Raw genomic sequence first — 27,754 nt, 5'->3', positions numbered from 1 at the left:
AGAGCTGGCTTTGTTGTTATGTTCCTGACATAACTATATGGGACTGGCATCTGTTCTCACAGAACAGATGCCAGTCCCATATAGACAAGCCATCAGAACTGATCTCCCCTTTCAGTTTGCAGGACTTTTGTCTTCAGGACTGGCACTGGGCGTTGGATGATATTGATGATGACGTTTCTTCTATTCATTTCTAAATTATGGTAACACTGTGTGCTGTGCAGTGCAGTGTTTTTTGAGGCTGTGCTTCATATAGAACCCATTGTATATTTATATATATTTATTGATATATATACTCATTTTTTTTAAGAGAGATAATTAAATTGAGCTGAAATATTGATGAAAGGAAACTGTTTCAGGACACAGCAGTTTATTCCTGCTTGCTTGAGGAAAAAAAGTAGTTTGATAGGTAGCTGTTTATATCACTATACTATATATAACTTTATATACTCTAAAGTAGCCAAAGATAAATCCACTGATCGCTGTTCACATTATAAAATGTCTCAGCCAACTTAACCCTTTATTATCTGACCTCAGCCCTCGCAGGTCAAATGGCTTCAAAATGAGACGAGAAGAATCCAGCAGTGGACACTGGTATAAGTGACGACTGCACACAGTCTCTTATTTCTTACACCCAGATGCTTCCCCGTAGACAACTAAATGCTTGAACGTGTGTATGTCTGTTTGTACTGAACACGGGGACACAATACTGCTTGTCAGTATATTGTGGTGAGCTGTGTGCACAGGTGGTTGGTGGTCCTTAAATGTGATGGGAACACGGCACCACTGGGTGTTTGACAACCTGTTGAACTGGTTAAAATAGGATCACTGTTATACTTTTTATCATTTATTTATGGAAGAATGATATCACTATGTTGCCCATGTGCTCTTGTGCAAATCATATTCTATCTTTCAAAAATTCTGGTACGTTATTGCAGTTTGGAATGCAATTAAGGTAATAAAAAATCTCTCTCGCTGATAAAACCAGAGTATGATATATTTGTAATTGTAGCTTAATATGAATGTGGATCAACAAGACAAAATTGCAGAACACAAAGATATGTTTGTGGACTCTAAAGTTGTTTTAAATTTGACAGGATAACTTCAAAGCCAAAGAGTTCAGCACTTATGTATATGTTACCAGAGGAACCATGCACAAATTCAAACTTTTATCGCTGATAATCTGAAGGCTGTAATGTTAAGTCAGTGAGAGCGCATGATAAGGGAGTGTTTAGTGTTTGAGGCATCCTTTCAGATCTGCTGAGACTAACCTGGCCTCTGTCTGTCTCTCCTCTTTCAGTTAACCTTGCTTGGGAATGTAGTGCATCTTCAAGGTGGTGGGATGTGTGTCCTCCCTAAATCAAAGACAGTATCCAAAGCACCATCTGCAACAACACACTGAGCTCCACATCACTTCTCCACAGTCCACCCTGTCCTGCTTCACCCTGTGAGAGTTCCAAAAGTCTTGTTTTCTCTTTTGTTGAACTTTAGATGAAGTTTTCTCGACTTTCGACTTGAGCAGTTGATTGTTTTCTGGGTGGGGGGCCTGAAGTAGCTTGTGAGCTCCCATAGTGCATGAGAGCTCTTAAGAGGGGGATACACTTACCTCAACACTTCTCACCAGGACACACTGATTGAAGGACAGAACGGGAAAACTCTCGACTCCACCTTTAAGAGTTCTTGTGGCCAAATAAAAAGGACATTTGTTGTGTGATTGAATTATATGAAGGGTTTAATGGGGAACGCTACACTCAGAAAAAATCTGCAATTGTTGAGTTGACCTGCAGTTGAACTTGATCCTGATACCGAATCTGTACTTTGGCTTCTGCTCACATTGATTGTAGCTTCTTGCATCTCACCACTCTGCTTTCAGGTGCGTGTCCACACGGGTCATGAAACCTTGGATAAGGTACTTAAGCAAATGAGCTGTGACTTCTGGCAATGTCAGTAAGGAGTGGGGACATTCATCCCAGATTTGTGCAAATAATTTCTTGAGTGCCTCTTCAGATTTCTGTCTCAGACACACACTGAATCACTGGTTTGTCGTTGTGTGACCACAGTAACAGTTAGAATTGAACAGAATCCTGCTCTGAATTGCATGAGACGGAGGACCGCACAAGAGATCCCCGATAATTTTTCAATCCTGCACTGTCAGATGTGAGGTTTAATGTTTACTGAATTCAAGGGGTGCACCATTAATGCTTTTCTGATCTGAGATCGGCTCCTTTGTTTGAATGTACATCTGGGCTTCACCAGAGATGACACACAGGCATTGTATTCAATCCAAATATACTTGACTGAAGCCCCCTTTCATCACCAACTACTATGAGTGACCTTGCATGAGTTTGACTTTTCAGGCCTCACACTTGAGTGCTGGTGCCCAATGGCTTCCACAAACTATCACATGTAATTTTAAGTCATTCTGAGCATGAGCGTGAGGGGAATTAACAATGAGAAGCAGAAACGAAAGTATGCAATCATATCCCATGAGTCAAAATACTGAGCAGCACTATTTCCATTAAGATTTTTTTTTAAGTGTTTGTCCTAATATTTTTGTATTAAAAGTAACCAAACTCTGGGTTTGGGCACATTGGTGTGTGTATGTGGCTTATATAGCAGGTAGAGACTAAACTGTGAGTGAGTGAGTGAGTGTGTGAGTGCGTGTGTCTGTGTGAACTGAGTGCTCTCCTTTAACCAAGAAGCATGTTTTATACATATAAATATACACAGTATATATTTTACATGCCATACAGTGCACAGTGTATTATTTATACAGCCTTGTCCACTTTGTATTTGAGGGCTCTACATCCAGACTGCATGTTTGCTACCAAGCAGCTCTATAATAATAACCACTTCAACAATAAAGATGTGGATGTGCCTTTTGGTTTTGGGTTATTTCTGTTTTAAAACTTCCTATTCCAGCAGAGGACTTCCATGTACACAAACACAAAGTAAGAATTGAAAATGTTTGTTTATTAGATAGTTTAGAAACAAACTTTTCATTTCAAGAAGCTACTCAAATACTGTATTTGGTAATCCTGGGTAGGAAGCTCTCAGATGTACTTGGCCTGTGCTGTGCAATAAAATTACACTCCTTGTTCTTTTTTTCTACATACATGATGTGGTACATTTCTAGTCAATGCAATGTTATAAAAAGAAACGTGGTAAAAACATTATAAAAAGTACATTTTCTAGGTAAATATCAAAAGCATCTGACATAACCGTTGCATCAGTTTTGTTTTTTAGTGCTGGCTGTGTCTGTAAAGCGTGTAAACCAGCAGAGATCAGGCTGGTGCTGCTGCACTGAGCCCCCCAGGATCCATCTTTAAGGCTCAGTCTTGTTTCTTGGAGCCGCTGCTGTGCTTCTGGTAGTAAAGCACAGTGAGCAGCACCCACAGGTTCAGCAAGGTCATGGCGATGAACCGCACCAGGACTGTGAATGAGAGGTAACCGTCTCAACACTGATTACTGACATCTTTGAGGGCTCAAAGCCGCTGAGCAGTCACCCGCTCTCATTTCAGGTTTCATCCGCAGTTTAATTCACTACATTTGAAACTGTTTTGAAGTAGCTGTCTGAACCAGCAGACACATTTTTCACTTCCTCATCTCTGCGCTAATCCCTGCACATTCACACAGGGAGTAGTGAACCCTGTTTCACCTTCAGTTTTTTTTTTGGTTAACTTTTGTTATTCAAGGAAGAACTAGTCCTGTCTCAAATTTCTCACTGCAAACTTACTCTCATAATTGTAAAAGCCACAAAGCGCATCCAAAATAACATTTTAAAAGCTAATTGTGTAAAACTAAATTAGCCTCAAGACAGCATAGGCATCATGATACTGATGACTGAGCCCACTGAAACGGCCCATTTATGAAATTTCCATTCTACTTTGCTCTGAGTGCACATCAGGTTTCCTCACTGCCAAGCAAAAGAACTAAAATCTGCACCCATGTGAAATTATGATATAAACAAATCTCTTTCAAGCGTTTCTTCTGTAATGTTATAAAGAGATGGTTAAAAATTACTATCTGGGATGATACAGATGCCACAGTCATTTGCAATTCAGTCTGACTCACCCTGCATGTCCCCAGTCGTCACTGTGGTGGTGTAGATCCGTGCTGAAACAAAGAGCTGAGTCAGTGACAAGCTCATTATTCAAGAGAGCATCTAATATTTAATTAATGAAGTCTTGAATTGCTAATTTATTAAATGAAGAGCTGAGTATTATGGTACGATACATATTCATGAACTGAAACGGTAATAGTACTTTAGGGGGAAGAAAAATCTCATAAATTGTTAAAGTGTTCCGCGCCTGGCTGAGAGCCGGTGTTTTCACATTGTCTTGCCTGTCCCATTCTCGTGGATGACATATTTCAGAAAGCCCAGAGAGAATTTCTTCAAATTTGGCACGAACGTTAAATTGGATTGAACAATCAAGCGAATCAGTTTTGGGATCAACGTTCATCACTCATGGATTCATCCACTTATTGTGAGATAATTTCCCTAAAAAAGTCAAATGTGATTAAATCCATTTTATATAAAATAGCTCAACATTATTGTAACATCGTTTTTTTTTTCGCACAAACGCTTGAAGCCATTCTTCAGATTTTTATGAAAGTAGAGGTAAAAAAGTCTTCTGCTGCAGACATAATGAGTGAACAGACGTGAATGTGGACGGAAACTTGATTCGCTGAAGGAGTACAACTTGCCGTTGCTTCAGAGCTCAGATAGTCACTCAAAGATTTAAGACTTCCAGAATCCCAATTAATCAATCCCTTGACAGTCATACAGTCAAATTTAAAGTTGCTATAATCTGTATTTTTATATGGCTCAAATGAAGATGTGCACCCCACAGAAAAATATCGCCTTCAGTTCTCCTGGTCTTTGCGGCTTTCTGCCATCTTTCAGTTCAGTTTTGGATTCAGCAGCCATAATTTAGCCTGTGCTCTCCCCATGTTGCTCTAATTGGCAAAAATGACCGTATGCTTTACTGGCTGGTGACCCTGGTGAAGCAACATCAGAGCACTTGCATATTAATGAGTCACCCCTGTTATAATCTGTCAGTATGTGAGAAACATGTTTCTTTCAAATTGGATTTACAGTGATTGTAAAAAGAGCCCTGCAGGGCCTGGACAGGGGGTACGTGAGGGGGCTGGGCTTTCACGCCTGCTATACTCACCCAAACAGGTGTAGGCAGCCATGCCCCAGGAGGCGGCGCTAACCTGTCCTGCATCCTTGGACCTCCACAGGCACTGCAGCTGGGCAAATTTACTGGCTGCACTGATGAATGTGCACAGGCTCTGAGAACAGAAGGGAGGTCTAATCACATCTAGATTCAGGGCACACATCGTCGTTCAGCTCAGCCTTAAGTTCGCAGCCTCTGAAACCCAGCAAGAGCTCAGTTGTATGTAAAAAGATCATTTAGCCCATGAACCAGCAGGATTAATGTCTGTTTTCTCGATCCCATGCCGCCTGGATACATTTCTGGTCAGACCTCCTCACATCTCCTGACTGATGACACGACATTCCTTTGACTACTCTCTGACACACTGTGACTTACGAATGACGGCCCCCTGATTTATTACCATAGCCAAATCTATGATCCATTTCTCCACAGTGAGCAGCCTCCAGCCTCCGATAAACCTGAACACATTATGTTAAGGCAATAACATGCGACATAAAACGGGTCGTTAATTTACTTCCGCACTGAATAAACACTTCGACATCCAGTGGTGTTCAAAGAAGGGGAACATGTGCAGTGGAAGGATACACCAAGGCGTAGATGGGGCTCTGCCACACGACGCCATTGTAGTAAAGAATCAGGAGCAGAAGAATGACATCTGAGGACACAGGGCAGGTTATAACACTGGTGATCAATGAGCAGCATGTTTCACAAGGAAGGGTTTTATTTTTATTTCACAGAACACCGATTCTCCGTTTTTACTGTCACAATTCTAATTTACATAAACTTTGAAGACCCAAGAAATGTAACTCCTTTGAAGTTAAGATGTTTCCATTGTCTCAGTGAGTCACAGGCCTCTCGGCTTAAAGTGGGTTTGTGCACGTAGATTTTGTGTTATTGTAGCTCACAGTGGCGACCCTGGCGTCACTTACTGACCACATACAGACGAGCTACTGATTTACTGCCTGAGCCATAAACCAATCTGATGCTCTGCTTTGCTCTAACAATGCTAATGTCCTGATGCCAATCAAACGGGGACAGTGGAGAGAAGTGACATTTAACACTAGTTCACAAAGTTACCTGATACAGAAAATCGGAAAAAAATGAAAGATGACATACATATTTTCCTACAAAATGATATTTGACACCTTTAGAGGACTCACCCTGAGCAATGAGGATTGGATATTCCAAGTATGTAGGAGGTGGGTAGTCATAGTACATCTGGTATGTTACAAAAACAATGAACCTGTGAAGCAGAGGGTGTTGGGTCACGAGGCCGTCTTATATCACAGATTCAGATGAAATATTTCAGTCATGCTCAAATGCAAATGTCATAAAAAGTGACAAAGTGACTCGTTCATACAACACTGACGCCTTTGCGAGTGACTCATTCCCTGTTTAGAAACTAAACCCGGAGCATGAGCAGGTTGGATAAATATGTTCAAACATGATGAGCAAACTGACATTTCTGTCTCCAGGAGAATAAAGCTGAAGGTCCTGTTCGCTAAGTCAACATGCAGCTGGATGCTGACGCTCGCCGACGATGTGCGTGTGTGTCTCCACAAGCAGGCAAAGACGACGGCAACGACGAACTGAAACAAGGTCGAGCTGCCATTGAGGTAGCCAAAATTCAAAAGCTGCACAAGGTAAGTCCACATTCCAGGTGTAAATCTAGTTTATTGTCCAGTCAGTCCATAAACCACACACAGCAGATTCACATTCACTAACTGGACATATATGTTTTTGCTTTTAGAGACGCAGCATATTGGAAGATCTCTCTCACTGACCACAGCTGAGAAATCACTTTCAATTTTTCACTTGGAGGGATCTTCCAGTAAGCTGGGACTTCTGTGACATGAAACATTACCTGAAGCGCTGTAATCAGACTGAGGTTTGACACGACAGGCCGCAGGAATAATTTCACAGTCAGAGGTATTGATCAATACAACACCTCCTGCTGATTTAATCCCAGCTTCTTTATTGCGTTGGGTAATAAATCATCTTTTGCTGCACCTGGAAGATTCTCCCATGATGTAAACAGATCCTCATCCCACCAGTGACAATTGATTGATGCCAAGGGTGAATGTTTGTTGCTTCTCCGGATCGAAGCCGTGCTTTTGTGATTCTGGCCGATGAAACCAATTTATTACCTTACCCAGTGCAGCTTTAAGGCTTGTTCACTTCACTCAAGCATGCACTATGGCAGCTGGGTGTTGCTCACCATCACAGAAGAGATGTTTAGGACAGGGCAGCTACTGCCAGGCAGAAAGGAGAGAACAAGGGGAGGACATGACACGGCCTCACACACTGAAAGCTGCTTCACCCACACCAGAAATCATCCTAATAAAACACAGACAATAATGAATCCACACACAGTTGGGTCTGAAAACAGATTAGTTCCTGCTCAGTCAAAAGCACGAGCTGAATCAGTCCACTGTGATATCTTAACACCATTTGAGGGCAAAAACCTCCAGCTGAGCCCAGTAATCCAACCTAAATTGTAGTTTTGCGCTCCAAAACACAATAGTTTGGTGTGAACCTTGCACAGGGGGATTATTCTGGGCCTTGGAGATCAATGAGCCCGCTGGAGAAAATCTCCTCCTGTCCTATATAACACAAAAACTGAACGTGCGGATGTGATGCAAATACACCATCACATATTTAAGCAGCTGGCCGAGTTTTGGAGGAGAGCTTCTCTGCTGGACAGGAACACATCGCATCTGTACCGAGGAGGGAAAGACACTTAATGCATCCAGCCCACTGAGATCAGCTGTAACACAACAGACACACACACACGCACACACAGCTTTACTCAGGATGTCCTACCCGACCAGCTCCAGCAGGAGACTGTGCAGGCTCACTCCGCTCGACGACTTGGCGCGCATCAGCGCGAAGATCTGCGGAAACTTGAGCACCATGCACACAAACAGCGTGCTGAAGTTGGCGGCGTGTAGCAGCGTGTCCGACTCCATCCTGAGCACCCGGCGATCACCCGCACCGGACTCCTGACGCTCTCAGCTCCAACTCGACTCGCTGGCACCCAGATGCTGCCGCTCCCGTCGCCAGAGGGCAAGTCGGCGGCTTTCAAAGCGCACTTCCGTTTCAAAATGTCCGAATAAAATAAGGTAAATACAATTCACCGCCGCATGATGCTGAGGTGACAGAAATGAGCAGCGCTTTGTTTGAAGACAGCTCGAGATAGGCGCTGTTTGTTTTGCGTAATTCTCTCAGGGCGTAATGTGTGAAAGAGCGGTGGGCATGCTTTTATTTTGAAGGCATCCTTCTTGGATATCCTTTATACTTCTGTCAACTTGATGCTGTTTCCTGTCAGCCGGCGTGCCCCTAACTTCCGTATACACCCACCAGCCCATCAATGGCTTCTTGTACACAAAAGTTTCACAAAAGTTTCATTTAGAAGCTGACGACGTTCCTCTGCTCTTGCTGTTTCATTTTGAGACGATTCCGTGAGTCAGATAATGAAAGTATGTGAAGTACCGGAGTCATTTCTAGTTAACTCCTAACCTGGACCCAAAAAGTTTTTAAATTGCATCACATTGCATGACCTGATGTACAGATTAAACCACTGCTTTGGATTCCCATTTTAAACAGCAAAATCCACCCAGGTCACCTATGATGCAACTATTATCTTTATTCAAATGAGCTGTTCACTTTGATAATAATGTAGAAAAACTCAGAGGGAATAATCATCTGAATATGATAAACATTAATTAGGGGTCCAACATTTCTATTCAGATTTAGACAAAAGGGGCAGTTATGCTTTTTATTACAGCTTGTTGTTCAAAAAAAAAAAAAAAAAAGAAACTCTTAATTTTACAGAATGGCATTTTAAGAGCAGGTACAACAGAAGAACTGCAATATGCAGCAAGTCCTAAGAAGTGCAAAAAAAAAAAAAAAAAAAACTAACTAAAAAACATCATGGCTTTGGTCCTGGAGAACATGTCACATTATGCAACAACTATTTAACAAGCAATTTAAAAAAAACATGTTTCACACCAAAATTAAAAGCTACAAATTTTTTCTTTTTGCCGTTTTGTTGTGTCTCTGCCAAACTGTTTGACACTTCAACACTTGCAAGATGGAACTGTAACGGTGATACAACCTTTAACTCATCCAAATTTGATCAGGTAGCTTGTTAGATTATCAAGTATCTGATTAAGCACTTGATGGAGCTCAGATGACACATATCTTATTTACTAATGTCTTCCTTTCTCATCTTTCTTTATTCTCTTGGTGACTGCCTAACATTGAATTTGATAATCTTTACATAATATCTTTGCCACAAAAACACAAACTCATCAACAACTGATTTGATAAAGAGTAGCTGTAGTTCCTCTTGACTGATCCGTTGGTTTGGCTTTTCAATAGATGAGTAGTATTGAAACGAAAATAAATCAACAAAATTAAATTTAAACTAAGGTAGGTGAGTGCCACAGCTTGATAAACAGTCCAGGCTAAATGAGGTCCAGCCCTCATCTGGAGAGGACTGAAAGTGAAGTGACTCATCCACACAGTGGTTTAGCAGGGGAGCATCTCTGGATCATGCTTGCTCCTTTGATGGCTTCCAGACCAGAGTAATAGTCTGTCCAGTTTGACCAGTTCACTTCCCAATGGAGTGGACAATCTGCTGCCAAACATCTGGTTGGTGGTGTTGGGGATGCGATCAGAGAAGAGCGGCACATAGCTGGGCAAAGGCTCCTCTGACTTTGGCTGTCCCTACAAGTACATTGGGGGGGAAATCACAGCCACACAGTGACTTGCAGATAAAGCTGAAATCATACTCATCTGATGAACGAGGCCTAGCTATCCTTCTTTCATCACCAATAATACTTAGTCCTGAGTAGGAGAGTATATAGGAGTAACAATATTTTAGATAAATGCTGCAGTACAACACTTACTAACACTACTTAAACTGATCACTGGTCAGAAATTTTGCTGCTGATTACAATTTGTTGTAAAAGTTGGGAAACACTCCAAATATCTTTCTTGTGGCGTTTGAATCACTGGAAATTGTGTTCGGTCTGCCAAATGTGTTCGGATCAAAGTAGCCTTTAATCTAAAGAAGTCAGACCCTGATTTCCTACCATCTGACCATAGTCCTTGAGGAAGCTCCAGTTCTTCTCCCTGTGGACAGTGATGACAGATGACACACATTTCACTCCATGACTGACTTTAGTTTACATACCAGCAGCGACGTTAGAAATAAAGTCCCGACTTGTCATCTTATTTCTAAGGTGACAAGTTTGGCAGCAGTTGCCACTCACCATTCCCGTATTCCCCTCCTCTCAGTCCAGACCATCTGTCTCCATACTCGGTCCTGCTTGACGGGGTCCGCCTGGTCCGGATCCGGCTCCGAGGTCACGGCGGCTCCTTTGGGGCTGCGTGTCCGGTCCGCCGGTGGCCGGGTCGTCACAGGCCTGGTTCCGCCCGATCGGTCCGGCAACCGGTATCCTGCGGAAGACACGCGCCTAACATCGTTCAGGTCCATTCGGTTTGTTGAAAAAAACAAAACAAAACAGAACAACAAAAGAAACTTTAACGCAAAAGTAAGCCGAAACGTGGTTTGTATGCTGGCCAGCGGAGTGAGTGCCAACTAATCACTGCCAGCAGTTTTGTTTGCGTTTCCATGGAAACGGTGTCGAAGCAATTAGAGCGCTTCCTGTCTCCAGCAGCTGAAGCTCGACGCAGCCCATTACCATCACACAACAGAGAAACGCCTTTCCGTCTGGATAAAGATACAGTTAAGACATTTTAACATTTTCACAATTGTCTTTGACATCTGAGAACACTCGCCACTGCTGACATCACGTCTTTCACTTGCTGATGATGCTTTCGCCCCCTGCACCAGACTGCCAGCTATGGAGGTGACAGGCGGGGGACATGGATGGATCCCACCTACATTTGACACCAGCAAACAGCACAACCTGGGCTCTTCGGGTTCAAGGAAAAATCAGCATCCACAAGTGAGACTGGCTCTGTGTTCAGTATCTCTCTCACACACAGACACACACACACACATTAGCCATGCTGGCTTTGGACGTCCTCCGCTGGATGGGTGGGCATGAACACTAACACCATGGCTCTGTAACACTTTACGATTGTTTCCGATTACGTTGTAAATATTTGCCCAAATACAGCCATAATGCTGTATATGTATTCTCAAAATGATCATATTCAGTGAAACAATACAGGATATTTGTGTCGGAGCGATTGTGAAGTCTAAAATTAGAATGAAACCTATAACTCATAATTAAACATGAACATGCCATGGTTTAATGTTTGAAAATATTCCCTATGTTATATAACAGGTAATCTGAAAACGGACTCATAAACTTCACACCCACATCCGTATTTCATCTTTGAGGTGTTTGTATTACATATATTTTGATGGACCGGAAGTGTCCGACTGACGCCTTTATTCTGAAATCGGAGTGCTAAAGCAGGATGAACTTTAGCTAGCATCAGTAGCACACAAGTACAATTTACGGACAAATCAAACCTGCTTTAGGCTTTTCTGGTCATTTTCCCCATGAGCAAATTGAAACGAGCAGCAAGGCCAAGGTAGGGTTGACATTTTCTATCTGCGGCTAGCTGCCCTGGAATGAGCTTTACTTCTGTCTCTAATCGTGAAGTGCATTTTAAGCAGTCAGAAGGCTCGGGCTAATTTCTGCGCTAGATATGATGAACATAGGAGCTAACGTGAGATGCGGCTTCATCTCTCTGGACAACTTTCCCCACTCTGCACGGGCATTACACCGGTGGCTGCTAACTGTGCATTCATGCCGGACGCCCACTAAAACGCGTGTGTTATCATTTGTATGCCACAGATCGCACGCCCTGGCGTTTAGACGTGCTAGCCGCTAACAGTTTCCTCGCCAGCTATCTGAGGTCAGTGACAGCTGTGTCGGCGGGGAAGTGAACGAACTAATGAGCTAACAAAGCTTCAGCTGCCTGCAAGTCAAACAAACGGATATCACAGACCTCTTCGGCTGCAGTCGTGCAATTAAGGCTCCGTTAAGCTAGCTTGACACAGGAAATTGTAGGGGCAAACTGTGACAGTGTATAATAAACAGCGCAGTGTTACCATCTACGACAGTCTCAGTGGTTGTGTATAGTTGTTATATTTGGGAGGAAGATTACAAATAGCGGGATGCGCACAGGTGTTTGTCAGGTTGGCAGGGCGGAGATGCTGTTGTTCACCTGATCACTCCAACTTCATGTCTTATTAAAAATGTCAGGGGTCTGATCAAGCCAAGTAAAAAAAAAAAAAATACAACAAACAAACCTGAAGTTGGACTTCAGAAAAGTTTCAAAATACTAAAACTAAAACATGACAGCTCAGTGCAGCATACGCTGGGCCGTTTTTTAACCATTCAAATAAGCTTGAATTGATTTTTAATCCTATATTTTATCCATACAATGAACCAAGGTTGCACGTATTGCCACGATCCTGCAACAGGCCTTGTTGTTGTTGTTGTGATGAAGCGTTGAACACGACATTCAATAGATTCACCTACAATCCATGCTCAACTGATACGTTTGTGTATCTGCAGTGAGTAGTCAGAAAACAGTTGGTGCCTAGATGTGTTTAGTGAAATCAGTTTGAAACATGACCCGACACAGTTTTGGCATTCACTGTGACGATGAGAACAGGCTGACATCATGGGTCAGATAAACAACAAGAAGCTTATTGCAAAAGTAGGCCATTGTCCCGAGTCACACTGCAAGCCCTTAATTCTCTTGACAGCCAGTCAGTAGCCTCAGAGAAGCAGAGGACATTTCTCATATCACTCTCTTTGGTTGGATCTTTTTTTTTTTTTGTGTGTGTCTATTACCTGAGCCTGTTTTGCGATGTGTGTAGTTCTCGCTGATCTCTGTGAAACATGTGGTCAGTGTTGTATGAATTTTTTTTTCTCACATGATTATGACACTGGATGTTAACCCCAAATTAGCCTCATAGACATGTTTAATTATTGTCCTTACACTTCACATTCCTGAAATGGCCTGGGATTGTTTTGGGTGTATTTGGGAGTAATGAGTTCTGCTGTTGTGATCTATAACCATACCACTAAAGCTATTTTTTTAATTGAAAAATTCTACGAACATCCAGATCTGCATCAAACTGATCTCAAATTATATCAGGGCTTTTTCACCGGAGGCATCTTGGCATGCCAAAACAGAAAAAGCAGGTGTGTTAATAATAAAATGAGGAATGAATTAAAATGTGTTCTCTCTGCTAGTGTTGTCCATGCTGGCTCAATTTCTCACTCATGGCTTACTCAGACCATCTCTTTGTGGTGGGCAGTTATTGTCTTGCCTTTGGATGCTTAGGTACGGTGGATGCTTCCTCTTATGGGGTATTGGACATTGGCCTTTACTGTGTGGTGCAGTTTGTCAAGTCGCAACAACCACCGCTTTGCTGCCCTTTTTTATTCTGTATTTGTTTGCACTCTCACCCTCTATCCACATTCTCTGCATTGTGATTCTTAATGGTTGACCAGTCAAATGAAGTGGCAGTTGGGTCAGCAAGCACACGACTGGAAAGTGAAAGTGACATTCCAGCTGGGCAGTGTCAGAGTGGAGAGCGCTGTCCCTTGAAAGGGTGCAGGCTTTAAATAGTAACTGGACCTGGGAGTCAGGGGATCAACAGGATATAATCAGGGAGGGGGGGTGTGTTATTGGAGCTTGAGGAGGGGATATTCCATGTACTTGGTTATTTTGGAGAGCAGCTTTGGTTAGATTTTCTGCTCGACCCACTCTTTATCTCTTGATTTTTAACTTAGCTGGACTCAGAGACTTATGGACAGCGGTGAAAAAGAGGATAAGGGCAAAGATGACAGTGAGTGTTGTTTGCTCAGGCAAAGTTTGGGATCAGTGTTGCCTTTCCAGCCTTACATCTATGTTTGTGTGTGTGTGTGTGTGTGTTTTTTTTTTTTTTTTTTTATATATATCTTAAGTTTTCTGTTCTTTCTGTCCTTTTTCTGTCAGTCCTTATCTCAAATTTTATCACATTAAAAGCAAATGGCCATGACAAACTTATCATAAACAAGCTGTGTTCCATGTTTTTTTTTATTTTTTTAAATAATGTTTGTATCATCTTGTATCATATTAACTTTGTTGTTTGTAAACTTACATGCATCTTTAAGTATTTAGCTTTCTACCTGCTTCACATGGCCCCACCATACCTCAGTATGTATGGCACTCTGTATTTGTGGTGACCTTAAAATAGCATGACGCATACAGAAAGAGAGCATTGGCAGTCAGTGTCCTTTGGGTAACAAATGCAATCTGTACTTGCAGTTCTCTGAGTACCATACAGTACTAAGCTCACTGTTGTAGTGGGATGGTGTGTGATCATCCCCATCACTGCAGTGTAGTTATGTCTCCTCATAAAAGAAGTGGAGTTGCCATTGCTTTGAGATTAGACCTACTTGTATTCTCAGAATAGGATTTCTAATATCGTTACAGCCACAGGCCCTGAGGGTGAGATGACAAAGGAGGATGTTTCAGAGCCTGTCGAGCGGGACACCATCCTGGGCTGTCAAACTACACTCTCTTCCCATCAGCGGCCAGTTATCCACCAGGTGGCCTCTGCACCAATGCCCAGTGACTATGGTGAGCTCCTGCACAGAATGAGTACAGGCAGACAGGGAGGAGTCACACTTTAGGCTAAGTAACACACTAAATAACTAGGGCTGGACTATAATTCAATATGAATATATATCGGAATAGAAAATGTGACAGTGCTATGCACTGTCACATCAAACAGAAATTTTATTCACCTCTGCAAGCACAGCAAGGGTATCAAATAAATTCATCCAGTAGTCTGTTGCAGAAAGTTAATGTCTTAATAAAGCAAGTTGCTGTTCTGCACTATGTATGCCAGGAAAGCAAATGTGACCATAAATATCATGCAGGCAATGGTTGGGTAGACATTACATACTCTCCTCACATGTATATGCAAGAGAAAAAAAACAACAAACCAAGATCCACCAATCAAGGTGAATCACATCACCATGAATATATGTTGTTTCTATTTCTCCCACCACTTCCAGAGTTCTCCTTCTTTGACCCCAGTGAGCTGCAGTGCAGGGAGGTTCTTCTGGATCCCAGCACCACGATACCAGAGCTTTTCGCTGTTCTCAGGCAGTGGGTGCCTCAGGTTCAGAGGAACATTGACCTCATCGGCAAAGAGGTGTTGCCATCCTGCTTTTCTTTTTCCTCCTGCACTTGTGCAATTACGCTGCCTAAGTGAAAATCCTCCTGTCTTTCATTTGCATGAATTTGTTATAATTTAGAAACCACTAATTAAATGAATTACAAAACAGCAAAATCATTTAAATAAATTTGAATTCATTATCACAGTAATGATAGAACTGAAAATACTAGAATGCATCAGAGTAACATTCATCTATTTTTTGATTGTTGGTGGCCCACCTCCAAACCACCCCCACCCAGAGTTACACAAAGTAGCTGCAATGCAGTAAATTGTGCATGGAAGCACTTGTCTCAAGGGTGAAAGCAGTCGATTATGTTCTCTCACTTAACTGGTACTCTTGATAAATAAATGACTTGCTTCAATATCAGCTTTTAGTTCCAAATATAAAGATGAGTAAAGTTATGAGAGACCCAGCTAGCTCGTCATCCGTCAGATCAGTGTCCCTGAGCTAAACTTTATCGCCCATTATGTAATATTCCTGCACAGTAACACAGGTCCTCCGTGGCACACAACATATCTTGTCTTTGCACAGATCCTAAAGAGAGGCTGCGGTGTGAATGATCGTGATGGACTTACAGATATGAGCCTCCTGCACTACTGCTGCAAGGCTGGAGCCCCAGGCATTGGTTAGTAGTGACAGGGACTTTGAATAAACTCTCAAGTGGATTATAAAGCATACATGTCTACTGTCTTGTCTCAATGTTAGTTATCTTCATTACTGAGCATAATCCTTCATGACTTGGTAAGCTCTGTCATTCTTCTGTATTACTTGTTAAACACAGCCAGTAGTGTTGTCGTTAGCTGCTTTCACACACGAGCTGCAACCCTGAACAGAAGTTTTACCTACCTGAGTGCTGTATGTCTAATTGCAAATGTCTCAACCAGTTGAAGGGTACATTAAACATATTCTGCCCAGCCAGCACTGGGTTAAAACGAAGTCTGTGCAATCTCCAGCTGAAGTGATATGTGAATAGAGCTATCCGGGATAACTCACAGCTATTGATGATGCTTCTTTTCTGTCTCCAGCACTTTTCCGTGGACTCTCTTTCCAAACACATTATACCCCTCCTTTGTTACCCAGGTGATGCAGATACAGCAGCCAGTTTTGCCCGCCAGCTCCTTGGCCTGGGGGCTGACCCTAACCTTCGCTCACGCTGGACTAACATGAGGGCACTGCACTATGCTGCGTATTTTGACGTGCCACAACTTATCCAGGTGGTGTTGCAGGCGTCCCAGCCTGGAGGTGAGAGCAGAGATGCAGTCAGAGGAGAATAAGTGACACTTCTCACGTCTCAGAATAGGGTATACATTTCTGTTTTCAAAACCAAATGCTGTGAGGATTGAGTCCTTAGCCATTTATCCTTTTTCTGTAGTGGACAGAATAGAGGCACAGTAAAACCATTTTGATTGACACAATGTTCAGCTTACATAATTGGTTGTGATAGCCTAAACAGGCTAACACCATTTCAGAATATGAACCTTTTGAAGAAAAGTAGTGACTCAACCTGAGTTGCATGTCCAGATCCTTGGGACTGTGTTTGAGCTGCTTGGATAAGTTCAACAAGTTTTCTACTTTCATTTGAAATGCTTTCTACCACCATTTGGATACTGCTTCTGATTGTCTGTAATCTGTTCCTGATGATTCACATCAAATCAAGCTGTGAAAGAGACTGCAGTCCCTGACTGTTGTTGGCATGACATGTACAAATAATGGAGAAAAAGATGTCGATATTAGCTACTGTTGTGGGCAACCTTTGTCTCAGATAACAACTGCCAGACAACTGTGAGTCAGTAATTGACCCGAGGCCTGTTCCCAGATGCTTCTTTTGAATAGGTTCCAGGTTTTACTCAGTAAATTTAAGATGATCCCATAAATTCAGTAAAACTGGGCCCTTTTTAATTGTCTCAATTACTTTCATGTTGGTTTACCAAAGAGTCCTGTGTTCTGATGTAGTCATAGGCTGTATCGACCAGTCATGGAGATCTATGTCAGGCTTTCATTCACAAAGTCAAAGAAAGTAAAATTAATCTCATTGTGTACCTGCAATCATTTACATTTAAATAGAAAATTTCTTTCTTCAACAGAAAACAATTTCAAACCATTGGCTTTACTATGGTGTTATTAATGTAAGTTGGAGATAACTGCTGCTCTGGTAGCATGCTATGGTATCTCGACAAATAATAATTTAAGGCTCTTTTCTGCAGTCTGCTGAAATACAAACTACAATGAAGTTGGTATACCTATTTGATAATGTGTCAGTATCTAAAGAAAGAAGCAGATACTTTTTCTTCAGGAGTAGCATTTCAGTTTTTTTTATGACAACTCAATGTAAACGATGGGCAACAATGTTTAGTTTGTGTCTTAAACCTAGACAGTTAGAAAATGATACAAGCCAACAGGGCTAATTGTACAACATCACTGTCTCCTCATTGATTTTTAATTATTTATGTTTTTTATAGAGGTTGATGCCACCTGCAGTGACTTTGATTTTGGCACGGCACTTCACATTGCTGCGTCCAACCTGTGTGCATCAGCTGTCAAATGCCTCTTGGAGCTGGGAGCCAACCCTGCTTTCAGAGTAAGTGGCGTTGCTCTGCATACACTTGCATCCAGCAGGCGTGGTAGTTGCCATGCAAGTTTGACAAAGTTAACTCTCATTAAACCATCTCAAATATTAATTTCCAAGAGGCTGTTGCTGAACATCTTTTCTTGCCTTAAATGAGTGACAGTGATCGCCCATCTTGGCATTGTAATGATTACACAATACATGCAGCCTGTGGACACAGGATTTTACAGTTGATATCAGAAACTGGCTGGCTGGACAGGGCTAGCTGTTTAGCATGCTAACATCAGAGTTTTAAATCAAAACTAAACGAATTGAAAATTCCACTTTTGGAGAAGGCTCTTACCGAGTATACTGATAACTATGGAAAACATTGAAATTGCTCAAAATATCATCAGGCAGAACATCTTTGAGGGCAGAAAATTCACTCTGACAATTTCCCCGTCATAAAAATAAAATGTACAAATCCTGTCTTATCCGTCACCAAAGCTGAGCTTCATTATTTATTGAACAAGTGAAATTGTGTAATGTAATGGAGGTTTTTGCCAAAAAAATCAGTGTGGTAAGTAAAGAAAAATATGCAACACTGATATTTGAGATTGCAAATTTAATGTTGCTCTTTGTATTCACTTTATTTTATTTTGAATACTCAATTTTTCTTGTTTATTTGTCTGTTTTATGACTGAGCTGACAAATAACATCTGAAAAGACAGTTTAGAATAAAGATTTTTCAGACATCCCTTGAATTTATCGACCACTCGAACATTCCTCAGTGCTTAGTTCGTCTGTTTTGTGCCTTTCATTTGGGTTCTGAAACCTTGGTTCTGGTACTGGAAGTTGCAAGTTATAATTCTGTCATTGAAAAGTTTTTTTTTGTTTTTTTTTAATTCATTACGATTGTCAAACAGAAATGGTGCTTGTTCTTTGTATGTACAACATTTTCCACTGGAGGTCACCAAAGGACTATGCACAATAATCACTAATCCCGTCATTGAAAGTGCGAGTTATTTTTTGGTTTGACGACTTGAAGGAGCATGTACGTACATGTGTGTTGATGTGATTCAGCTAAAAAAAATTTTAAACCTGTATTTAGATATTCTGGGTACCAGCTCCAAAGATATGTCTTCAAATTCTGACATTTCTAGCTGCTCATTTTCTTCTTTTCTTTTTTTTTGAACTGCTCTTTTTCTTTAAATTTGACATATCGATCCATACATTCTGATGATTACAAAGTTTTGTCAAGTCACGCCTTCTGTAAAATATAGCCAAAACAAGATATTGTGAATCTAATTTTGTAACGCCATTACAGAAGTATTTAAGGACAAATACTGTGTAACTGCTCATTTTCTTAATCACAAAATCCTTTTTCTGTCCCAATTTTAGATATCATAACATTGAGTAGACTCATTTAATTTTAGGGACTATGTCACAAAATTGATAGCCCATTGTATTAATCATCACCATCTGTGACTTTTTAGGTAGTAGTTAAATTATTTGCCTTCAAGAGATTTAGAATAAATTATATTGGGAGTCAGTTTAAATAATTTACATTACTGTCTTGCATTGTTAAGATATGAACTGTGGGGGTAAAACATAGTATATGGACAATTACAGACTCTCCTCAGGCAATCTAAGTATCTATTTTATGTATTTTATATTCACTGTTCCCATCTTAGAATCAAAACAAAAGCAATCAATAAATTAAAGTCAACATTCTATATCTGTGCGCGTATGCACGTGTGATAAGCACCTATAAAACTAAGTGGGAAGCACGAACCCATCGGTCATGCAGTACGGCAGGGATGTTTGATTTGGGGCACTAGCCTGGGTGGTCGGTTTATCAAATCAGCAGCTTCTTCTCTGCTACATCTGCTGATTTGATAAACCATGAACCAAACAATGAAAAATGGTGGTGGTAGTATAAGGCAAAGCCGAGAAATTCAGTTTCAAAATAGCCAAAAAAACATTGCCAATCATACTTTCCATGAGTAGCAAGTTGCTATAGTGGATTTTCAGATTTCAAGTATACCCCGTAGTCTGTTTGGTGTGTGAATGGTTTTTGCTGGGTAGAATGACACCTTCCCCAGCTATACACTAATGTGAAAACTAATGCAAGTCTAAAGCCAGGAAAATACTGGAATCTTTGTTGCTTATCTGTTGTGGGAAAATATGCCGCATGGCTGCTCTGCTGCTGCTGTTAATGCCGGCTCTGTCTCCCTGTATGGAGTTCACAGCCTTCACATGCAGCTGTTAAAACTCTGGAAAAAATATAAAGTTATTGATTTTATGATGTCAAAACGACATCAACAGGTCTTTTCACTGGGTGAGGTGCCAGATCTCATGCAGGCAGTGGGTTACATTTACATGGTCGCCGAAATGTAGGCCAAGATATTCTGCAGCTGCCATGCACATGCGATTCATTTCCCGAATGCAGCAGCACTGAAATCGTTTCTACTGTAATATTAGTTATAATGTCTGGTTTATGTGGAAAAGTGGTTGAGAGGTATTTAAAGCGTGCATTTTATGCGTTCAGTTTGAAGTGCTTTTGACAGCCTAGTCATTTGACCTCTTCCTGCGCTTAACCTTCTGACTGAGGGTAACTTGCCACCGTAGGAACAAGGGTTTCTGTTTTTTCCTTTGAAATGAGCTGCAATTTAACATTGTTTTTTAAATGCTAATCTGGTTTATGTGCATAACCAGAGCCCAATTCACCTTAACATACCACGCTTGCAGGATTTAGTTATTTGAGTTTTTAGCCTAAAGCTTACCTGTTCCAAGGGCTCCAAAGAGAGTCTTGGAGAGGAGAAGTTAAACAACGTTGAGATGGTTTTTTGCTCTTAAAACCACGAAAGTATTGCTTTATAGATATCACCACTGAAAAAAATATGGTAAAGTAGCTGATGTGAGGCTATTGCTAAGGAGACTAAGGAAAACATGTCATGCTTGATGACACAAACCCTGAATGATGTTGCAGTTAAAACGGTAAGATTCACTTTTAAAATAGGATGCTTGAAGAGTCTTTGATGTTTTATTTGCTTTCAGAATAAAATTTTTTTTTATTCCCCTAATGTAAATCTAATTACCCAGGAGGCTCCTGTGATAACATGTTACTAACTTTAGAAAACCTAACTTAATTGGGAAGTTAATAGGCAAGGCCATTTTATTTATATAGACATATATACACACACACACACACACACACACACACACACACACACACACACACACACACACACACACACACACACACACACACACACTATATATATATATATATATATATATATATATATATATATATATATATATATATATATATATATATATATATATATATATATATATATATATATATATATATAGTGTGTGTGAAGTCTAGAATGTCCAACCCACTTTTCCAACCTGTGCAGCAGGATTCTGTGACCTACAGTGACAAATGCAGCACTGAGATCTAATAAAACCAGGACTGACGCGTGACTGGAGTCAGTGGTCAGCCTTATATCATGTAACACTTTGACCAGCGCTATTTCAGAGCTGTGGTGAGATCGGAACCCGATTGAAATTTATAAACATTATTGCTTTTGTTTAAAAAGTTGTTGAGCTGATTAAATACTCAATAATTCTCAATAATCTTGGATGTAATGGCAGTGTCTTAATGGCAGCTATCTTTAGTGACTTGGGAAAAATTCCTGATTCCAGTGAGCTGTTTACTATATGTAGGTTAGATTAAACATTCCCAAAGAAATCTTAAGCAAACTGCAATCTAATTTTACCTACATTAAAATGTTACCTCAATCATTTGGGTAGATTTTAATAGATATTTAATATAACCTAACAGTCTATGTTTGTATTCTTAAATAGAAGAATATATATATAATTTAAAATTAAAATCTTAACTTATAGTAAAGAGTTGGTCAGTGAATTTGGTAGAGACGCTCCTTATGACTTTACATCTGTGTATATTCTCATTCACCCAGGTCATAGTCATATCCGGCTAACAATTGAACTGGACTTACATGATTACTTCTGAAGAGGGTTGCATGATGGTTGAATGTTGAAAAATAAAAGTAACATCTCATTATAGTAAAAACTAAAAAATGTGTTCTTTCCATCAGCCCTTTTACTGGGCCACATTTTAACTGTAAATAGCAGTGGACTATCTCTGTGCCTTTCCAAGCTCGTCTACTACTATTTTGGTCCATGTGGGAACATCGGCACAAAAGCACAATAGTGTAGTTTGAGGTGAAATATAAATCAGAAGTGTCGAGATTCTACTAAAGTTACTCTTAGTCAGTCACATTGCTGGTCTCATTGCTCTAAACTGCCAGTCATTGTTATCTGGATAGAGCAGAGAAGCAGGACCTGAACACGTAGAGCCTCAAAGCTGCAGCCAGAGGCGTTTTGGTGTAGGGTTTTTTTTTTGTTTTTTTTTTAATACTTGTGCAGTGATGGTAAAAATAAATAATAAAAAATGTTGATGGAGGCATTTATACAACCACATAAATCCAGAGTTATTTCAATTTTATTTCTCCTCTATCATGTCATAAATTCTCAAACTGCAAAATGTGACACAACAGCATTCTCCCTATAATAGATTTCAAGAAAAAAATGTGAAATGCTACCTTTGCTAAAAACCTAGCAAGGATGCGTGATTGATTAGATGCCATAATCTGACATCTCCCACATAAATGAAAAAATACAGAGGCATAATGGGTTATGTGTGTAATGGATTAGTGTAATGGATGAGTTTTCATTCTAGCAGCAGCCTGGAATCATTTGTATGTTTTTAATAAAGCTAAATGCAGCTCATAGCTCTGGTGAGTTATCAACATGTTTCTTGCCGGTTTTATACGAATGCAGGAATTGAATGAACTGAAATGTTTTCATACACTATAGAGAAGCAGAGGACAAAAGAAGCCTAGGAATCATGCATTCAGAGAAAAATGCCAACTGATGTTCAGATTAATAGATGTTCCTACTTGCTGTTTGAATGTAAATACCTCTGGTGGCTGGGAAGTGATTTGTTGTTGGAAGGGTTTATTTACATGAACCTCCTAAGACCTTGCATTCTCATTTGTGGACACTTGACTCTGTCATCCTGTGCTCGCTAAAGCACAATGATCAGTGTACAATCAAAATGGCCAAGTCCCACCAACATGCATACCAAATAAAAGTTTGGGTTTGAGGGGTTAAGTATTATTTCATCATTGCTGTGCATTTTCAGAAAGGACTTTCGGAGAGGTCTCTTCTCAGCACAAAGTCCAAGACACATTTTGCTTTATAGCTCCACAAACTCACTTTTTTGCTGCCAATTTTTGATTGAACGCATCTCCTGTCTGCACCTCTCTTCCCTACAGTGACTGTACAACTGCACTAGGGCTTGCTGATTTATAAAATATTTAAAATATTTAATTGTGGTTGGATTTTTTTGTTTTTTTTTTTCATGAAAGATATTAGATTAGTTATCTTTCATTCATTCATCTTCTACCACCTCTGATGGATCTCACAGGTCCATCAGTGGAGGGCTGTTTACCCTCTTAGACACTACATGGGACTCTAAATTCAAAGTGAATGAAAAGGTGGCACAGTGGCCCTGCACTCAAATTCTTACATTTATATGGTCACAATTTTGGGCAATTTGGATTTCCCCATCAAAGACAGCAAGCGATGCAATCACTAGCGGTACAACTAACCCGGCACCACGAACAGGTCTTGTCGATAGTGAAAGCTCTTCTGCACCAGAAAATGGTGCTCCCTGAGAGCCACTGTGTAATTCAAACCCTGAATAAAACACATCTCACAGATCCATTGGTTGAAGACTGTGTACACTATTAGGCGCTACATGGGCCACTTAATTCAAGGTGCATGAAAAGCAATGCAGGAGAGACTAGGACTAGCTGCCAATATCTTTCTGATCATTTTATCTCCTGAAAGAGTTTGGACAAATCATTGTTGTAAAGTAAGGAAGCTGCAGAAATCTTCAATGCTGTGCCTTTTTAATTGCAATATCAACCTGTCATCGTATCGGGTAATATTAAGACATGCAAGCCGCATCAAGTATTTTCAACATTGCAGCGTTTTTGGTTTACAGCGTTTACTTCATCGTTCAGGCCTATACTGGACTCACTAAAATGCTACAGATGTCCAAAGCCAATTTTGAAAGCCAAGAAACTACCAAAGTGCTGGTTTATTGCTTGTTGTAACCTGTGTGCTTCCTTCAAAGTAGGGTGCACTCTTTCAAAGGACTGCACACACAGGCGGAAATGCAGACCATTAAAAATACTCTCTTTCAAGCCACCGTTGCAGATATAGTGGCATGTACAGAAGTTTCAGTGTTGCAGCATGTGGAGACCAGGTCTTGACAATGAAATATAACCTTCTTTTTGATGTCTATTAAAAAGAAAATTATTTATATTTTCGTTAAATACAAAGGTCCTCCAATTAGTCCAGCACAATAGCATTCAATGAGGTCCTTTGTAGGGTTTGGAGGCTCTAGAGCTGTCTCCTCCACCTTTGTTGACACTTAGGCCTGCTGACTCACTCGCCTGTAGTTTCTTTTAGCTGCTTGGCTAGACTTCAATGCTGTGTGCCAGCTCATGAATTGATTTGAAATACACCAATGGGTATTTTCTTATATTGCAGAGATAAGATTAAAGATTTTGTTAAGCACAACATCCTTTTTTAAAGAAATGTAAACAGTGAATTTCTTGGTAAAGAAAGAAAAAACCCCAAGTTTCGCAACAGGATGTACCACCACTCATTTGTCATTGGCGGTGATACTGTACAACTGCATTTTATATTCATCAATATTGATAAGTAGATTATGTATATTTTGTGGAAAAGAAAAAAATCACTCTGCGCTTCTGTGCATTTTCTGCCTCCACACAGAATGAAAAAGGACAGTGCCCTGCAGACGTGGTGCCTGACCCTCTCGACATGCCCTTGGACATGGCAGATGCAGCCGCTGTCGCCAAAGAGCTTCGAACTTTGCTGAAACGGGCTCTGCCAAGACCCAGCTCCCCTCTACCCCTTAGTGTGCAAGCCCAGTACCCTCCTGCCCTCTCTGATAAGGCCAGGATACAGCTTGCTACCATGAGAATACGTCTAGGCGAACGTGTGGTGATAGCTGGACAGAAGGTGTGTGGCAGGTCTAAGGACCATCTAAGAGCAGAAGTAATTTAAAGTGGCTTAAATAATAATTTAATCGCTGTAATCACAGCCTTTAAGACTTTCTGGAAAGATTGTCTGACCTTGTAATTATGAATGACTCCGTACCCCTCTCCACAAACTTGCACCTGGATACCCCAAATCTTTCCATTGTGACTAGGTCACTTTTTTATCTAGCCTTTTTTTTTTCAAGGTTACTTTAAACTTTTTAAAGCAGCCTTGCTTTACACCTGAAGGTTCTTTACTGCCATTTAATTTAAAATGGGACTGGTGACAATTTGGGATATCTAATTTGGCCACTCATGGCTGTGAATGAATTAGGGGTTAGAATTTGTTGAAAATTCATAATGTTTATCAGGTTTTCAAGTTTCATGTTTGAAACCTATTTTATTCAAATAAATGACCAGTGTTGCAACAATTTTTAATTATAATTCTAAATTGGCAAACAAGTAACAAAAGGTTACTGAATAGGTTGTTACATATTGCTTCCATTTCATTTTCATTTCAACATTCAAATAATAAACCAATATAATATAATATATTTCAAAGTACCATGCATTTAGCATGGACACCGGAGAAATGTCTAAACAAGTAGACTTTTTTTACTTCATTATGGATATTTTGCAGCTTTTTCTTTATCCTTCATGCAAATAATGGATTCATCTTCTTGTTACACTTGCCTCTTGTTATTCAAAATCAGTAAAGCCACAAAATCAAAAAGAAAACACCAGATTTGACCCACTGAAGGTTAATTTCCTACCTTATTTGTTGTTTGTTTGTGGATTTGGCACCTGAAAATGTGCCATGGACAATGAAATTTGGACAGCCTTATGCAATTCCGTCTCTGCATAGAAGCCAGATCACCTAACGTGACTCACCAGTACGATGACAAGGACATGGTGATGGCAAACTGGTGAGGATCCCCTCACCAGTTTGCCATCTTACAAAATCAGAGCACCTGGCAGCTGTGCACACAGCACAAAGAGCTTTTATGTACTTATGGACATTAAATGGTTCGACTAGAATTTCAGAATCAGACATTGATTTTTCTTTTTCTTGGTACTATTAGTTGAGTTTATAGACAAGCATTGTCACCTACTAACCACATAAGAAAAATAAGTGCATAGCATTCTGTATAAATCGGTGTGTTGTATTATGCCTTTAGCCACATTACAGTGGCTTATCCCAAACAAAGAGTTTGAGTAGAGAGAGTAGAGAGTAGAAGCTTTAGTAATTATTTTTTCTATAATATTTTCAGCCAATGCCAAAGGAAAACAATTTTCCCTGTTGCTAGGCAACTCCATTTAGCATCCTTCCAGCTCTCAGGGTCATGTCTAAAAGTTCAGTGTTGCATATATTCAGTATTGATCTGAACATGTTTAAGTTCATCCAACTCAAGAAATATATTCCAGAGTACACAGTCCTTTCCTATCAGTCTGTGGGTCACCTTCTTTGAGTCTCTAACGGTGTGTGTAAACTCTACTACTCTTTATCAAACTTTTAAGTGAAGTAGCAATTTCGGACATTGCGATTTGCAATTTGCCAAAGGCTGCAATGCAGAAAATACTTTATGCAGCTTCCATGTCTTAATGTCACCGAACACAAAGATAGGTTGATCTCATCTTTGTCAGCTTCCTTATTTTTCAGCCATACAAGTATGGTGATTTGTTCAAAATCCTTGAAGAGATGAAACAGTCTGAAAGATACCAAAAGTGGCTCATGGCCTTTTTTTTTTTGTTTTTTGGCATGCCTATTTGTGCATTTTGAATTGATTGGCTCACATAGTGGACAGTCCTTCTCCGATGGATTTGTGAGATGTCATTTTATAATATTCTGGTCTTAGTACTGTATATCCATAAAACCTAATGTTTGTGCTGTCCTCCTGCAGCCATGTCTCAGTAAAGCAGATCAGGTTACAATTTAGAAAATTCTCCTAATGTCTGAGACCCCCTGCAATCTCATCAACTTCATTCCTCAGTGATCTCACTTTTGACAGTAATAACTGGGAACATCAGAGAAAATACAATAAACCTGGCAGCTCTTGAAACTATGTTAGACTTTTTTAGCATTTTAAGACATTATTATAAATGTAATAAATCCTGCGCACGTCGTGTTATGTTAGGAATGAACCAAATACAACAGTCTTCCAACAGCAGTTGAAAAAGCAAAAAATTTAATTGCAAGTCAAATTGCAATATATGTCAGGAAAATAGCCCTATTGGAAATTTTAATCAAATATTTTGGTTGATTCTTTGTGGTAATTAATGTGAACAATAAATTTAAGTGTAAATGGAGTGATGGAACATGTCACATAGAGTAGTGCATTCAGAGTTTCTTGAACTTTCCTGCACAGTAACACATAGTTAAAAACATTTACTTAAGGACATTTAGTGCACCTTGTACCTTGCAGTATGTACCTTACATTTGCCTCTCTCTTTTCAGTAAATTTTCATTTCAGTAAATTACTTATGCTTTTATATTATATATAGTTTATAGTTACAGTTTTTTGATAGCCTCGAATTCAGATCTTAATTAAATAACCTCCATGAATGTGTTCATATTGCCACAAGCTTACCAAAAAGCTCATCAAAAAGATTTGTAATCATTTG

General features: G+C 40.2%; 4 protein-coding genes across 8 annotated transcripts in view; 2 read left to right on the top strand and 2 right to left on the bottom strand.

Annotated features, from left to right (window-relative positions):
* Window positions 1–2,585, top strand: part of rock2a (rho-associated, coiled-coil containing protein kinase 2a) — a 32,005-nt gene extending 29,420 nt beyond the window's left edge. Inside the window, exon 32 of the mRNA XM_029493328.1 lies at window positions 1,298–2,585. Coding sequence (XP_029349188.1) covers window positions 1,298–1,301 — 4 coding nt within the window. The 3' untranslated portion in view covers window positions 1,302–2,585. The remainder of the gene's footprint in view (window positions 1–1,297) is intronic.
* A 260-nt stretch (window positions 2,586–2,845) lies between these two features.
* On the bottom strand, window positions 2,846–8,247 carry slc66a3 (solute carrier family 66 member 3). 2 transcript variants are annotated; one of them, XM_029493329.1, is made up of 7 exons: window positions 8,004–8,247; window positions 6,341–6,423; window positions 5,766–5,835; window positions 5,581–5,638; window positions 5,175–5,295; window positions 4,072–4,113; window positions 2,907–3,430 (listed from the first exon to the last, which is right to left on the bottom strand). In XM_029493329.1, exons 1-7 carry the CDS (start codon window positions 8,147–8,149, stop codon window positions 3,330–3,332), a joined length of 621 nt encoding a protein of 206 aa, XP_029349189.1. In that variant the 5' UTR covers window positions 8,150–8,247; the 3' UTR covers window positions 2,907–3,329. The 2 variants fall into 2 exon arrangements, with proteins under 2 accessions (XP_029349190.1, XP_029349189.1); XM_029493330.1 differs by lacking the exon at window positions 4,072–4,113 and having other exon boundaries at window positions 2,846–3,430.
* Window positions 8,248–9,133: 886 nt separating this feature from the next.
* On the bottom strand, window positions 9,134–10,685 carry cimip5 (ciliary microtubule inner protein 5). Its single transcript, XM_029494385.1, has 3 exons — window positions 10,460–10,685; window positions 10,280–10,319; window positions 9,134–9,911 (listed from the first exon to the last, which is right to left on the bottom strand). The coding sequence occupies exons 1-3, from the start codon at window positions 10,681–10,683 to the stop codon at window positions 9,714–9,716; spliced, it is 462 nt and encodes a 153-aa protein (XP_029350245.1). The 5' UTR covers window positions 10,684–10,685; the 3' UTR covers window positions 9,134–9,713.
* A 3,236-nt stretch (window positions 10,686–13,921) lies between these two features.
* LOC115036318 (CAP-Gly domain-containing linker protein 4) overlaps window positions 13,922–27,754 on the top strand; it is a 33,667-nt gene continuing 19,834 nt past the window's right edge. For 2 of the 4 annotated variants that reach the window (XM_029494463.1, XM_029494462.1), the window contains exons 1-7: window positions 13,922–14,034; window positions 14,664–14,810; window positions 15,251–15,390; window positions 15,947–16,040; window positions 16,496–16,657; window positions 17,875–17,993; window positions 24,867–25,115. In XM_029494463.1, the coding sequence (XP_029350323.1) occupies window positions 13,995–14,034; window positions 14,664–14,810; window positions 15,251–15,390; window positions 15,947–16,040; window positions 16,496–16,657; window positions 17,875–17,993; window positions 24,867–25,115 (951 nt within the window). In that variant the 5' untranslated portion in view covers window positions 13,922–13,994. Of the gene's footprint in view, window positions 14,035–14,663; window positions 14,811–15,250; window positions 15,391–15,946; window positions 16,041–16,495; window positions 16,658–17,874; window positions 17,994–24,866; window positions 25,116–27,754 lie in introns of those variants that run through there. The other 2 variants (XM_029494465.1, XM_029494464.1) reach the window with 2 other exon arrangements.

This window comes from Echeneis naucrates, chromosome 22, assembly GCF_900963305.1.
Source record: "Echeneis naucrates chromosome 22, fEcheNa1.1, whole genome shotgun sequence".
Lineage (NCBI taxonomy): Eukaryota > Metazoa > Chordata > Actinopteri > Carangiformes > Echeneidae > Echeneis > Echeneis naucrates.
Note: the sequence above shows the minus strand (reverse complement) of the source record. Positions and strands in the feature narration are given on the sequence as shown.

What these genes read in the sequence shown, in the direction of transcription:
- slc66a3 (XM_029493329.1), bottom strand. Translation starts at nt 8,149, where the DNA reads ATGGAGTCGGACACGCTGCTACACGCCGCCAACTTCAGCACGCTGTTT. An exon ending in GGATCATAGATTTGGCTATG is followed by an intron (nt 5,296 to 5,580) that starts GTAATAAATCAG and finishes TTCTGTTCTCAG; the next exon opens with AGCCTGTGCACATTCATCAG. An exon ending in GGCTGCCTACACCTGTTTGG is followed by an intron (nt 4,114 to 5,174) that starts GTGAGTATAGCA and finishes TCTTTGTTTCAG; the next exon opens with CACGGATCTACACCACCACA.
- cimip5 (XM_029494385.1), bottom strand. Translation starts at nt 10,683, where the DNA reads ATGGACCTGAACGATGTTAGGCGCGTGTCTTCCGCAGGATACCGGTTG. An exon ending in AGGAGGGGAATACGGGAATG is followed by an intron (nt 10,320 to 10,459) that starts GTGAGTGGCAAC and finishes CACTGTCCACAG; the next exon opens with GGAGAAGAACTGGAGCTTCC. An exon ending in TCAAGGACTATGGTCAGATG is followed by an intron (nt 9,912 to 10,279) that starts GTAGGAAATCAG and finishes ATGTACTTGTAG; the next exon opens with GGACAGCCAAAGTCAGAGGA.